Source organism: Nansenia antarctica (genome assembly GCF_963989245.1).
Source record: "Nansenia antarctica genome assembly, chromosome: 6".
Lineage (NCBI taxonomy): Eukaryota > Metazoa > Chordata > Actinopteri > Argentiniformes > Microstomatidae > Nansenia > Nansenia antarctica.
The window spans coordinates 21,797,964-21,811,774 of NC_137676.1; the positions used below are offsets into that span (position 1 = coordinate 21,797,964).

At 39.6% G+C, this 13,811-nt stretch overlaps 1 protein-coding gene across 1 annotated transcript in view; it reads right to left on the reverse strand.

Moving 5' to 3' along the window:
* Positions 1–13,811, reverse strand: part of moxd1 (monooxygenase, DBH-like 1) — a gene marked incomplete at both ends in the record, with an annotated part of 30,248 nt that overhangs the window by 14,578 nt on the left and 1,859 nt on the right. Inside the window, 4 exons of the mRNA XM_080534302.1 lie at positions 238–404; positions 518–620; positions 799–978; positions 13,082–13,165. Of these exons, the coding sequence (XP_080390428.1) occupies positions 238–404; positions 518–620; positions 799–978; positions 13,082–13,165 (534 nt within the window). The remainder of the gene's footprint in view (positions 1–237; positions 405–517; positions 621–798; positions 979–13,081; positions 13,166–13,811) is intronic.

Sequence of the window (13,811 nt, forward strand, 5' to 3'; positions counted from 1 at the left end):
GCTGTTATAACCTGTCTCTATGACACAAGGCTGTTATAACCTCCCCTTATGACACAAGGCTGTTATAACCTCCCTTATGACACAAGGCTGTTATAACCTGTCCTTAGCACTGACACAACACTGTTATAACATAAACTGTAATACTACACCGTGGTGAACAGAACACCGTCGTAGTAATGTACAGGTGCACAGTGAGGTGGAGTATGTAGCGTGCTGGTGTGTTAACGGTGTTCTTACCTCCTGCAGACACTGGCTGGTGCAGTGTCCCTCTGACACATACTCGTGCATGTCTGGGGGCAGCATGTGGTACAGGCTGACCCACACACCTGTCTCCATCACACCTGCATCGTGCTGACGCAAGTCGTCGCTATAGAACAGCCGCAGCCCAGAGCTGTCCTGCACTCCTGACAACAAAAACAACAATTGGGGGGGGGGGGGGCGGTTGCTGGGTTATCATAGTGATGGACATGTGTACCTGCCTGAAGGGCTGGGTTGTCATAGTGACGGACGTGTGTACCTGTCCTAAGGCCTGGGTTGTCGTAGTGGGTCTCCATCAGGACATAGACGGGGTCTATGGACGTGCCGATGGACATGCCGACGTGGTCTGGATAGCTGAACCCCTAAAAGGACAGATTGAAAGGAACACGACCAAATATGGGCTTAAGGAACCGACCAAATATGATGCTTCGGAAACCATCCATCCACCCTCTGCTGCTACTATCCCACATAACACAATAAAACGCAGCCAATAGAAATCGTAGCCCAACCCTGAAACAGGAAGTGACCAGGAAAACGGACCTCTCCACCAATGGCCCAGGCGAAGACGATGGTCTCACAGGTCAGGAAGGAGTCTGGCATGTTGGGATGGTAGCACTCATGACCCACGTGCAACTCTGTCTCATTCAGGCTGCTGTCACACTGGTACAACAGGATGTGATGAACCAGGTTCTCGTGACCTCTCTGGATCAAAGGCTCGATCTGGAGGACGGAGAGCAGAGAAGAGGAAGCTGTAATACGTTTGCGTTGATTTGGGTTTGTGCATTGGCTAGTGTCGGCTTTTGACAGGTGAACACATGGTTTCACTAGCATAGCTATTGTTGTGGAGGAAAACCCTCCTACATTTGAGTTATTTTTGCTTAGTCACAATCATGCATACTACATATTCTGTAAAACAAAGTGAATTCAGAGCACATTTGATTATGCCAAGTTGACAGAAACCTTTCAATACACCGAAATCATAATGCACAGAGAGAGATACTTGACACACGACTCAGAGAAGAGAACATTTCAAAGATCTCCTCTGTCGGCGGTCTTCCTATTCCCCAATATTTCCCAATTCCCAATCTTCAAACCAGATGTAACCTTTCACCTCTCCATATACAAATCAGAGGTGAACTTTCACCCCTACATACGCTCAGGAATGTGTCATTACAATAACAGTAGCCAGAAAAAGTAAACATGAGTCTCGGGTCAAAGGCTCACTATTTCATATGTATGTATAAAGGTCAGATGATCAGCATCCAATATGTCATAAATGAAAGTATGAATATAGCATTAATAATCAGTTGATCAACTATCACAATCTTCCACACTATTGCTACATAAGACCATTCCACTGCTAGCAACAGCCGGATGCACATGAGGAGGGTCATGCTGGTCTTGGCCTTGCCTGCGCCAGAATAGATAACTAGAGGACATGGAGGACAGGAGGTATGTCCCTTACTGGCACCCACTTTAGTTTGGACAGATGGACAGTCAGACATTTGGACAGAGGTTCTGAGCAAAGCAGCTGCTTGCTGTTGGGCTGAAAGTGACATCATACTGTGAAGCTTCCTTTCAGAGCAGCAGGAGAGGACACACACATACACACACACACACACACGTATGCATACGCAAACACACATGCACACACACACACACACACGTATGCAGACGCACATGCACACACACACACACACGTATGCATGTGCGCGCACACACACACACACACGCACACACGTATGCACGCGCACACACACACACACACACACACACACACAGAGCAAAGCAGCAGGCGAGCAGACGAAGCCTGGCCCATCACCACCGTATCAATATTTACACATTCTTCTACCATTGGGTTTATTTATGTTGGAAGGAGCCAACGTTTGAGGTTGAGATTGTGCCTTCAGAGAGGAAGTGTAGCATACATCTCGTTAACATACATCTTATTAGTTTACATCTCGTTAACATACATCTTATTAGTTTACATCTCGTTAACATACATCTTATTAGTTTACATGTCGTTAACATACATCTTATTAGTTTACATCTCGTTAGCATACATCTCGTTATCATACATCTCGTTAGCATACATCTCGTTAGCATACATCTTGTTAGTTTACATCTCGTTAGCATACATCTCGTTAGCTTACATCTCGTTAGCATACATCTTGTTAGTTTACATCTCGTTAGCATACATCTCGTTAGCATACATCTCGTTAGCATACTTCTCGTTAGCATACATCTCATTAGCTTACATCTCGTTAGCATACATCTCGTTAGCATACATCTCGAATTAGGAACACTATACTAATACTGAGTAGGGCCTCACTGAGCCTCCCTGAGTAGGGCCTACTCATATTAGTAAAATATGCTTTGTGGTATTGATTTCACGATGTTGAGTCTCCTTTGAGATTCTGGTCCATGATGAAGTAGCCATTAGAAGATGGGTACATTGTGGCCATGAAGGGATGCACATGGGCATTCAAGCCATGATTGATTGGTATTAACGGGCCCCAAGGTTTGCCAAGAAAACATTCCCCACACCATTACACCACCTGAATGAATTAGGAGGTGTACAGGGGCCTCATTTATAAAAAAGTACTTGAACGTCATCTTTGACTTTCACGTAAGCACATTTTTCTAAACGGACGTAAGCATTATTTATAAAACGGGCTGCGATGGTTTAAAGTTGCGTACGTGCTTCCTTCTATACCAACGCAGGTAAAATGAACGCAGGTGAATGAGGTTTGTATTAACGCCCTGTGATAGCGGCTGAATTAAGACAAGTGCTATAATATAGGGTAGGCGTTCGTCTGGAAGTGGGAGAAGGCAGAGAAGGGTGGCTTCCCGGTAAGTTGCATTTAACGTTTGATCATGACAACTAACCAGGCACATGCTTATACTCAGTACTCAAGTTGTAAAAGAAATTCAGGGGAGGTGGTGGATTTTATCATATGAGGACAATTTTAGCATCCCCTCAGCGTCAGTGACTTCAGTGTCAGTAACTTGGTAAAAATGTCATTGCATGTGTGCATGCCCCCTCGCACCTTGAAATAACAGTAATGCCACTTTCATTGATAAAATGACGTATGGAAAGAGGGGGACGAAAGAGGGGGACGATTTTGACTGTTTTTATTTCTGGGGGGATGCTATCCCCCCTCAACTCGAGTGCTGCTTATACTGTAATAATATAATGGTCTTATTCTTATCAGGTGGTCTTATTCTTATATGGCTGCCCACTCCCTTTGCGAACTCCCAGACACCGGAGAAACTCCAGTATAATTTAGCGCGTGGCCGGGCAAGGTCCGTTGTGGAACTCACTAGGCATGTTGAAGGGGAGATAGACAGCTCCGGAGGGATATAAAGGAAGACTGAAATACAATCATAAACATCAGTTCCTTTTAAATCTTGAATTAAACAAAATTTCTCGGCTGATAACAACATAGTTAATTTTATTACGAGCCACTTGCATGTATTACAGTAGGCAGTGCGGCTCACATGCTTGTAATAACCAGTAGGTAATGTGCGTACGCAAGGTCAATACTCGACGTAGAGCTACGATCGTTTCCACAGTCAAATTGACTCACGTTGAAATTGTATAAATCACTACGTTGACGTGGTTTTCTACGTACGACACAGGTAAGATCAAAATATGATCTATAAATAAATACATTTATAAATCAGTATAAATGAGGCCCCAGGTGTTCCTAACAAAGTGTTCAGTGAGTGTACATCCTGTTAGTATACATCCTGTTAGTTTACATCTTGTTATCTTGTGAGCATACACCTTGTTAGTATACATCTTGTTATCTTGTTAGCATACACCTTGTTAGCATACACCTTGTTAGTATACATCTTGTTAGTATACATATTGTTATCTTGTTAGTATATATCTTGTTATCTTGGTAGTATCTTGTTATCTTGTTAGTACTGTATACATCTTGTTAGTATACATCTTGTTAGTATACATATTGTTATCTTGTTAGTATACATATTGTTAGTATATATCTTGTTATCTTGTTAGTATACATCTTGTTATCTTGTTAGTATACATCTTGTTAGCATACATCTTGTTAGTATACATCTTGTTAGTATACATCTTGTTATCTTGTTAGTATACATCTTGTTAGTATATATCTTGTTAGTATACACCTTGTTAGTATACATCTTGTTAGTATATATCTTGTTAGTATACATCTTGTTAGTATACATCTTGTTAGTATATATCTTGTTAGTATACATCTTGTTAGTATATATCTTGTTAGTATACATCTTGTTAGTATATATCTTGTTAGTATACATCTTGTTAGTATATATCTTGTTAGTATACATCTTGTTAGTATATATCTTGTTAGTATACACCTTGTTAGTATACATCTTGTTATCTTGTTAGTATACATCTTGTTAGTATACATCTTGTTAGTACCTTGTTAGTATACATCTTGTTAGCATACATCTTGTTAGTGTATATCTTGTTAGTATACATCTCATTAGTATACATCTTGTTATCTTGTTAGTATACATCTTGTTGGAGCCAAAAAAGCTTTATATTATTATTTATGAAAAGCCACTTGAATGGTATTTTGAAAGTGGTACTTTGGCCCATAAAGACTTTTATTTTGAAAATGGGTGTCGCCCAATCTAAGGACATAATTGATATAAGGAAGTGATCTCTCCTTGCTTGGGCTTGATGAGTCCTGACACGTGAGGGTGCGACACAGTTTTTCAACCATCACGATAAACCACCACATTAGAAAAGATTGATTGTTTTGTTTGTTACAAGTTTTGTTTGATACCTTTGTTTGATAACTTTGCTTTTGAATTCCGATCGGGGATAGGCCCGACCCAGAAGTGACAAACATACAAACAAACATTTACATACGCGTACATACCACACCACACCAACATACATTACTTTCGTTTGTTACTTTTATTTGGACTTTGGATTTTAAGACCACTTCAGTTCATGGAAAGGTCCAGAGTCTTTGTTGCAAACGGAGGAACTACACACAGCAGGTGCGTTGGAACCAACACCCACTCATGCCAGGACGATGGCTAATTTGATAGACATGATAGCCATCACACATCTTGTTAGTATACATCTTGTTAGTATACATCTTGTTAGTATATATCTTGTTAGTATACATCTTGTTAGTATACATCTTGTTAGTATACATCTTGTTAGTATACATCTTGTTAGTATATATCTTGTTAGTATACACCTTGTTAGTATACATCTTGTTAGTATACACCTTGTTAGTATACATCTTGTTAGTATACATCTTGTTAGTATACATCTTGTTAGTATACATCTTGTTAGTATATATCTTGTTAGTATACACCTTGTTAGTATACATCATGTTAGTATACACCTTGTTAGTATACATCTTGTTAGTATACATCTTGTTAGTATACATCTTGTTATCTTGTTAGTATACATCTTGTTAGTATCTTGTTATCATGTTAGTATACATCTTGTTATCTTGTTAGTATCTTGTTATCGTGTTAGCATACATCTTGTTATCTTGTTAGCATACATCTTGTTAGTATACATCTTGTTAGTATACATCTTGTTATCTTGTTAGTATACATCTTGTTAGTATACATCTTGTTAGTATACATCTTGTTATCTTGTTAGTATACATATTGTTAGTGTATATCTTGTTAGTATACATCTTGTTATCTTGTTATCTTGTTATCTTGTTAGTATACATCTTGTTATCTTGTTAGTATACATCTTGTTATCTTGTTAGTATACATCTTGTTATCTTGTTAGTATACATCTTGTTAGTATACATCTTGTTAGTATACATCTTGTTAGTATACATCTTGTTATCTTGTTAGTATACATCTTGTTAGTGTATATCTTGTTAGTATACATCTCATTAGTATACATCTTGTTATCTTGTTATCTTGTTATCTTGTTAGTATACATCGTGTTAGTATACATATTGTTATCTTGTTAGTATACATCTTGTTAGTATACATCTTGTTAGTATACATCTTGTTAGTATACACCTTGTTAGTATACATCTTGTTAGTATACATCTTGTTAGTATATATATTGTTAGTATACATCTTGTTAGTATACACCTTGTTAGTATACATCTTGTTAGTATACATCTTGTTAGTATACATCTTGTTAGTATATATCTTGTTATCTTGTTAGCATACATCTTGTTATCTTGTTAGTATACATCTTGTTATCTTGTTAGTATACATCTTGTTAGTATACATCTTGTTAGTATACATCTTGTTATCTTGTTAGTATACATCTTGTTAGTATACATCTTGTTATCTTGTTAGTATACATATTGTTAGTGTATATCTTGTTAGTATACATCTCATTAGTATACATCTTGTTATCTTGTTATCTTGTTATCTTGTTAGTATACATCTTGTTATCTTGTTAGTATACATCTTGTTATCTTGTTAGTATACATCTTATTAGTATACATCTTGTTAGTATACATCTTGTTAGTATACATCTTGTTATCTTGTTAGTATACATCTTGTTAGTGTATATCTTGTTAGTATACATCTCATTAGTATACATCTTGTTATCTTGTTATCTTGTTAGTATACATCGTGTTAGTATACATATTGTTATCTTGTTAGTATACATATTGTTAGTATACATCTTGTTAGTATACACCTTGTTAGTATACATCTTGTAAGTATACATCTTGTTAGTATACATCTTGTTAGTATACATCTTGTTAGTATACATCTTGTTAGTATACATCTTGTTAGTATACACCTTGTTAGTATACATCTTGTTAGTATACATCTTGTTAGTATATATCTTGTTAGTATACATCTTGTTAGTATACACCTTGTTAGTATACATCTTGTTAGTATACATCTTGTTAGTATACATCTTGTTAGTATATATCTTGTTATCTTGTTAGTATATATCTTGTTATCTTGTTAGTATAGATCTTGTTAGTATACATCTTGTTATCTTGTTAGTATACATCTTGTTAGTATACATTTTGTTAGTATACATCTTGTTAGTATACATCTTGTTATCTTGTTAGTATAGATCTTGTTAGTATACATCTTGTTATCTTGTTAGTATACATCTTGTTAGTATACATTTTGTTAGTATACATCTTGTTAGTATACAATATACATCTTGTTATCTTGTTAGTATACATCTTGTTAGTATACATCTTGTTAGTATACATCTTGTTAGTATACATCTTGTTAGTATACATCTTGTTAGTATACATCTTGTTATCTTGTTAGTATACATCTTGTTATCTTGTTAGTATACATCTTGTTAGTATACATCTTGTTAGTATACATCTTGTTATCTTGTTAGTATCTTGTTAGTATACATCTTGTTAGTATACATCTTGTTAGTATACATCTTGTTATCTTGTTAGTATACATCTTGTTATCTTGTTAGTATACATCTTGTTATCTTGTTAGTATACATCTTGTTAGTATACATCTTGTTAGTATACATCTTGTTAGTATACATCTTGTTAGTATACATCTTGTTATCTTGTTAGTATCTTGTTATCTTGTTAGTATCTTGTTATCTTGTTAGTATACATCTTGTTAGCATACATCTTGTTAGTATACATCTTGTTATCTTGTTAGTATCTTGTTATCTTGTTAGTATACATCTTGTTAGTATACATCTTGTTATCTTGTTAGTATACATCTTGTTAGTATACATCTTGTTATCTTGTTAGTATACATCTTGTTATCGTGTTAGTATACACCTTGTTAGTATACATCTTGTTATCTTGTTAGTATACATCTTGTTAGTATACATCTTGTTATCTTGTTAGTATACATCTTGTTATCTTGTTACTATACATCTTGTTATCTTGTTAGTATACACCTTGTTAGTATACATCTTGTTATCTTGTTAGCATACATCTTGTTATCTTGTTAGTATACATCTTGTTATCTTGTTAGTATACATCTTGTTATCTTGTTAGTATACATTCTTGTTATCTTGTTAGTATACATCTTGTTAGTATACACCTTGTTAGTATACATCTTGTTAGTATACATCTTGTTATCTTGTTAGTATACATCTTGTTAGTATACATCTTGTTATCTTGTTAGTATACATCTTGTTATCTTGTTAGTATATATCTTGTTAGTATACATCTTGTTAGTATATATCTTGTTAGTATACACCTTGTTAGTATACATCTTGTTAGTATATATCTTGTTAGTATACACCTTGTTAGTATACATCTTGTTAGTATACATCTTGTTAGTATACATCTTGTTAGTATATATCTTGTTAGTATATATCTTGTTAGTATATATCTTGTTAGTATACATCTTGTTAGTATATATCTTGTTAGTATACACCTTGTTAGTATACACCTTGTTAGTATACATCTTGTTAGTATACATCTTGTTAGTATATATCTTGTTAGTATACATCTTGTTATCTTGTTAGCATACATCTTGTTATCTTGTTAGTATACATCTTGTTAGTATACATCTTGTTATCTTGTTAGTATACATCTTGTTATCTTGTTAGTATACATCTTGTTATCTTGTTAGTATACATCTTGTTAGTATACATCTTGTTATCTTGTTAGTATATATCTTGTTATCTTGTTAGCATACATCTTGTTATCTTGTTAGTATTTATCTTGTTAGTATACATCTTGTTATCTTGTTAGTATACATCTTGTTAGTATACATCTTGTTATCTTGTTAGTATATATCTTGCTAGTATACATCTTGTTAGTATACATCTTGTTCGTGTACATCTCGTTAGACTATTCTGGACATGTGACAAAATGTGCTCAACGTAACACGTCTTCTGCATATCGCAAGTGAGTGTTACAGCTAACGTGTGCTTTATTGTTGTGCCCCTGCCCACTTTGCTCTGTTGAGGTGGTGTGCCTGAGGAGGCGCATGGATGTGCTGCTCCTGCTGATTCTGCTAATGGGATGCACCTGTGGCTGATGTGGCCTTCAAGCCCTTCAAAGGACTGCTGCCTGCGGAAATGTTTGGTTTCCCTCTCCACAATGCCTACCCTTTTTATTCTGTGTTGTTGGATTGCTGGTATTTGGTTTGTTTTCTCCCTTAGAAGTATGGTTTTCCTTTAGTTCTTTGCTTGGCAACAAATACTCGGTGAGTATTGGTTTTCTTCTTGTGTTTTTCCTGTTCCGCCTGCCACAGACTATTACGGTAGTGGGAGAGACCTGTTTTGTTTGGATAGTGGATGTTTTGTTTCATTGTTTCATCTGCAGGTTATGAGGGCTGACTATTAAAGCATTAACCTTTTATACACCATTCTTATGTTGTGGCTGGCTTTATGTGCACAGCTTTTAGAGCAGCACTTTGGTTTAGTCCCTTTTGTTTTCTGGGGACACTTTCAGCCGTAACATTTATCCACCGACAACTGATGTCTAGTCGACACAGTAGAGTGACACGGTAGAGGGGTGACACGGTAGAGGGGTGACACGGTAGAGTTGGTGACACAGTAGAGGGGGTGACACAGTAGAGTTGGTGACACGGTAGAGTTGGTGACACGGTAGAGTTGGTGACACGGTAGAGGGGGTGACACAGTAGAGGGGTGACACAGTAGAGTTGGTGACACAGTAGAGGGGGTGACACAGTAGAGGGGTGACACAGTAGAGTTGGTGACACAGTAGAGTTGGTGACACGGTAGAGGGGTGACACAGTAGAGTTGGTGACACGGTAGAGGGGTGACACAGTAGAGTTAGTGACACAGTAGAGGGGGTGACACAGTAGAGTTGGTGACACGGTAGAGGTGGTGACACAGTAGAGGGGGTGACACAGTAGAGTTGGTGACACAGTAGAGGGGTGACACGGTAGAGGGGTGACACAGTAGAGGGGTGACACGGTAGAGGGGTGACACAGTAGAGTTGGTGACACAGTAGAGGGGGTGACACAGTAGAGTTGGTGACACAGTAGAGGGGGTGACACAGTAGAGTTGGTGACACAGTAGAGTTAGTGACACAGTAGAGGGGTGACACAGTAGAGTTGGTGACACAGTAGAGGGGTGACACAGTAGAGGTGTGACACAGTAGAGGGGTGACACAGTAGAGTTGGTGACACAGTAGAGGGGGTGACACAGTAGAGTTGGTGACACGGTAGAGGGGTGACACAGTAGAGTTGGTGACACAGTAGAGTTGGTGACACGGTAGAGTTGGTGACACAGTAGAGGGGTGACACAGTTGAGTTGGTGACACGGTAGAGGGGTGACACGGTAGAGTTGGTGACACGGTAGAGGGGGTGACACAGTAGAGGGGGTAACACAGTAGAGTTGGTGACACGGTAGACGGGTGACACATTAGAGGGGTAACACAGTAGAGGGGGTAACACAGTAGAGGGGGTGACACAGTAGAGGGGTGACACGGTAGAGGGGTGACACAGTAGAGTTGGTGACACAGTAGAGTTGGTGACACTGTAGAGGGGGTGACACAGTACAGGGGTGACACGGTAGAGGAGTGACACAGTAGAGGGGTGACACAGTAGAGGGGGTGACACAGTAGAGGGGTGACACAGTAGAGGGGTGACACAGTAGAGGGGTGACACAGTAGAGTTGGTGACACAGTAGAGGGGGTGACACAGTAGAGTTGGTGACACGGTAGAGGGGTGACACAGTAGAGGGGGTGACACAGTAGAGGGGGTGACATAGTAGAGGGGGTGACATAGTAGAGGGGGTGACACGGTAGAGGGGTGACACAGTTGAGGGGTGACACAGTAGAGGGGTGACACAGTAGAGTTGGTGACACAGTAGAGTTGGTGACACAGTAGAGGGGGTGACACAATAGAGGGGGTGACATGGTAGAGGGTTGACACAGTAGAGTTAGTGACACAGTAGAGGGGTGACACAGTAGAGGGGGTGACACAGTAGAGGGGTGACACAGTAGAGGGGGTGACACGGTAGAGGGGGTGACACAGTAGAGAGGGTGACACAGTAGAGGGGGTGACACAGTAGTTGGTGACACAGTAGAGGGGGTGACACGGTAGAGGGTTGACACAGTAGAGTTAGTGACACAGTAGAGGGGGTGACACAGTAGAGGGGTGACACAGTAGAGGAGGTGACACAGTAGAGGGGGTGACACAGTAGAGGGGTGACACAGTAGAGGGGTGACACAGTAGAGTTGGTGACACAGTAGAGGGGTGACACAGTAGAGGGGTGACACAGTAGAGGGGGTGACACAGTAGAGGCGTGACACAGTAGAGGGGGTGACACAGTAGAGGCGTGACACACAGTGGCGTAGCGGACGGGCCCGCAAGCGACGCACCCCGGGGGGCCCCAGCCACTAGGGGGCCCCCTAACATTGGATACAAACTTTTTTTCTTTTTTTTGGGAAACTTCGAAAAATTTCATCTTTTCTTTTACCCAATGCAGCTTCTGAGACTAACACGGGTAGGGATGCGATTAGCACTGGGTCAGGGACAAACGTCGTTGATGCACCTGTTGCTAGCAGCACCACTGTGGAGGCCAGTGTTACTGCAGCTGGCATGGCGCAGGCTGACCTGGCCGTTCGCGTTCGGAAACCTCCCGAGCCCGCGTTCATACCAGTGTACCAACGCGGATACAAGTACAATAAGCATTCTTTAGGTGGTGGTAGATTCTCTATTCGGACATTATAGCCGCTATATGTGGGACTGTCGGTCCGATATTGTAAAAAAAAATAAAAAAATACCAGAAACGAGATGTCCAACAAAGGATTTGACAAACCCTGGCCAATTTTGCGCAACAAGTACACTCTGATGCAGCGGAGACAGGGTTGCCAGATGGGCTGGTTTTTGGTGGATTTAGAACTTTTTAGATTGGTTAGGTTGGAAATTCTCAATCCCATCTGGCAACCCTTAGCGGAGAGTCTACAGATTGTATGTTTACAGATATCGCACTGCTGTGCACACCACACTTTGTTAAAAGAAATAAAGCTTGTACTTTTCTACTTATAATAAGTAATAACGTCAATAACGCATCGGACAAAAAAAAACCGCAGTTTTTTTTTTACCTCTGTTGCGAAAGGGCCCCCGCCGCCACCTTGCAGGGGGGCCTCGGGATTTTGCGGTATGCCACTGGTGACACAGTAGAGGGGTGAACTTTCTTGTGGTTGACACCGTCATAGATGGTCTATGACCAAGCAAGCAGAATTTTTGTTATTGTCGAGCTTCATGTGGATCTACACGTATTAACAAGCACAAAAACTGCTTTTTCATTCACTCGTTCTACCATACACATGCACAACAGCACATCTGGCATGGGGAAATAATAATGTTTAATGATACGAGTACCACATGGCATTTGGACACTGAAATGGTTCTGGTTTACGTTTCGTTGTAATTAACTGCAGGCGAAAAACTAAAGGCCACGCAGGCAATTAACTAAAGGCAATGTTTTTAGTATTTCCTATTGCATAACAACGTGTGGGCCATTTGACACAGTGGAGGCTGGTTGTAATGCATGGAATGAGGAATGGCACCCCATATCATTGATGTCATTACTCATCTGTGCCATGCATTACAATGAGCTCGTTACTCCGATTCCTGCAAACACCAATCTCACTCCAGACTGTTCAGGAATCGTCACCGCCCTGTGGGTCACAGTAAGACATGGGTTCTCCTAACAACTCATTACCCTTTTTTATTAGTTTTTTTGCCTTTCTCTGAACAGCGTCATTGGGTCCTTATAAGGGTGCATCAAATGCAATATAGTATTATTATTACATATACAGTATATATCCAAAATAGCATCACCATGGCAACACCAAACAAAAGAAATGTTTGAGTTGTCCCAATCCAAAGGTCTCCAGTGACATCATCAACATGGGACAGAACTTACTCTGACTATGTGATGCTTCTTCTGCACCTGGGGTACCTTGACCATCTGGCACCAGTAGGTAGTGTCCTTAGACGGCACCGCCACCTGTCTTGAGACAAACACACACTGACTTTTACATCCATTAAACCTGACTCTTCAAGCTCCTGTAGATGAATGAATGCGATCTAGACGTTAGATCACATACTGTAACTAATTTGTGACGACCTACAAAAAACACTACAACAGCCATCAGTTATATCTGCAACGTCTAGATTGCCAATCTACAGGAGCTTGAAGAGTCAGATTTAATGGAGAGTAAAAGTCAGCGGAGCAGTAAAAGTAATACAAGTCTACAGGAGCTTTGGGGTTTCTAAAAATACTTTTTGGCGCTTAATGGAACAAGAAGCTACCTGCCCTGTCTGCTCCCGTTTCATCACTTAAGTTGAGTGATGACGGCTGGTGGTCGTAATTAAACAACAAAGATAAGCATTTAAAAACCATCTGGGTCGATCGTCACTATTGCGGAGTCAAAGTAACGAACCCACCTTTTAGAAACCACATAAACAATACAGTGCAATATACTGTGTATATCGTTGAATGCTGCTGTTGTCTTTTATATTACTTGTTGTATTGTTATGAACTGCTGCTGCGTAACTAATCGGCTCTCTGACTGACAACATTTAAAGTTTTCTGAATCTGGATCTGAACTTTTATGTTGGATTACGCTACACACTTCGCTGTGGTGACGTGG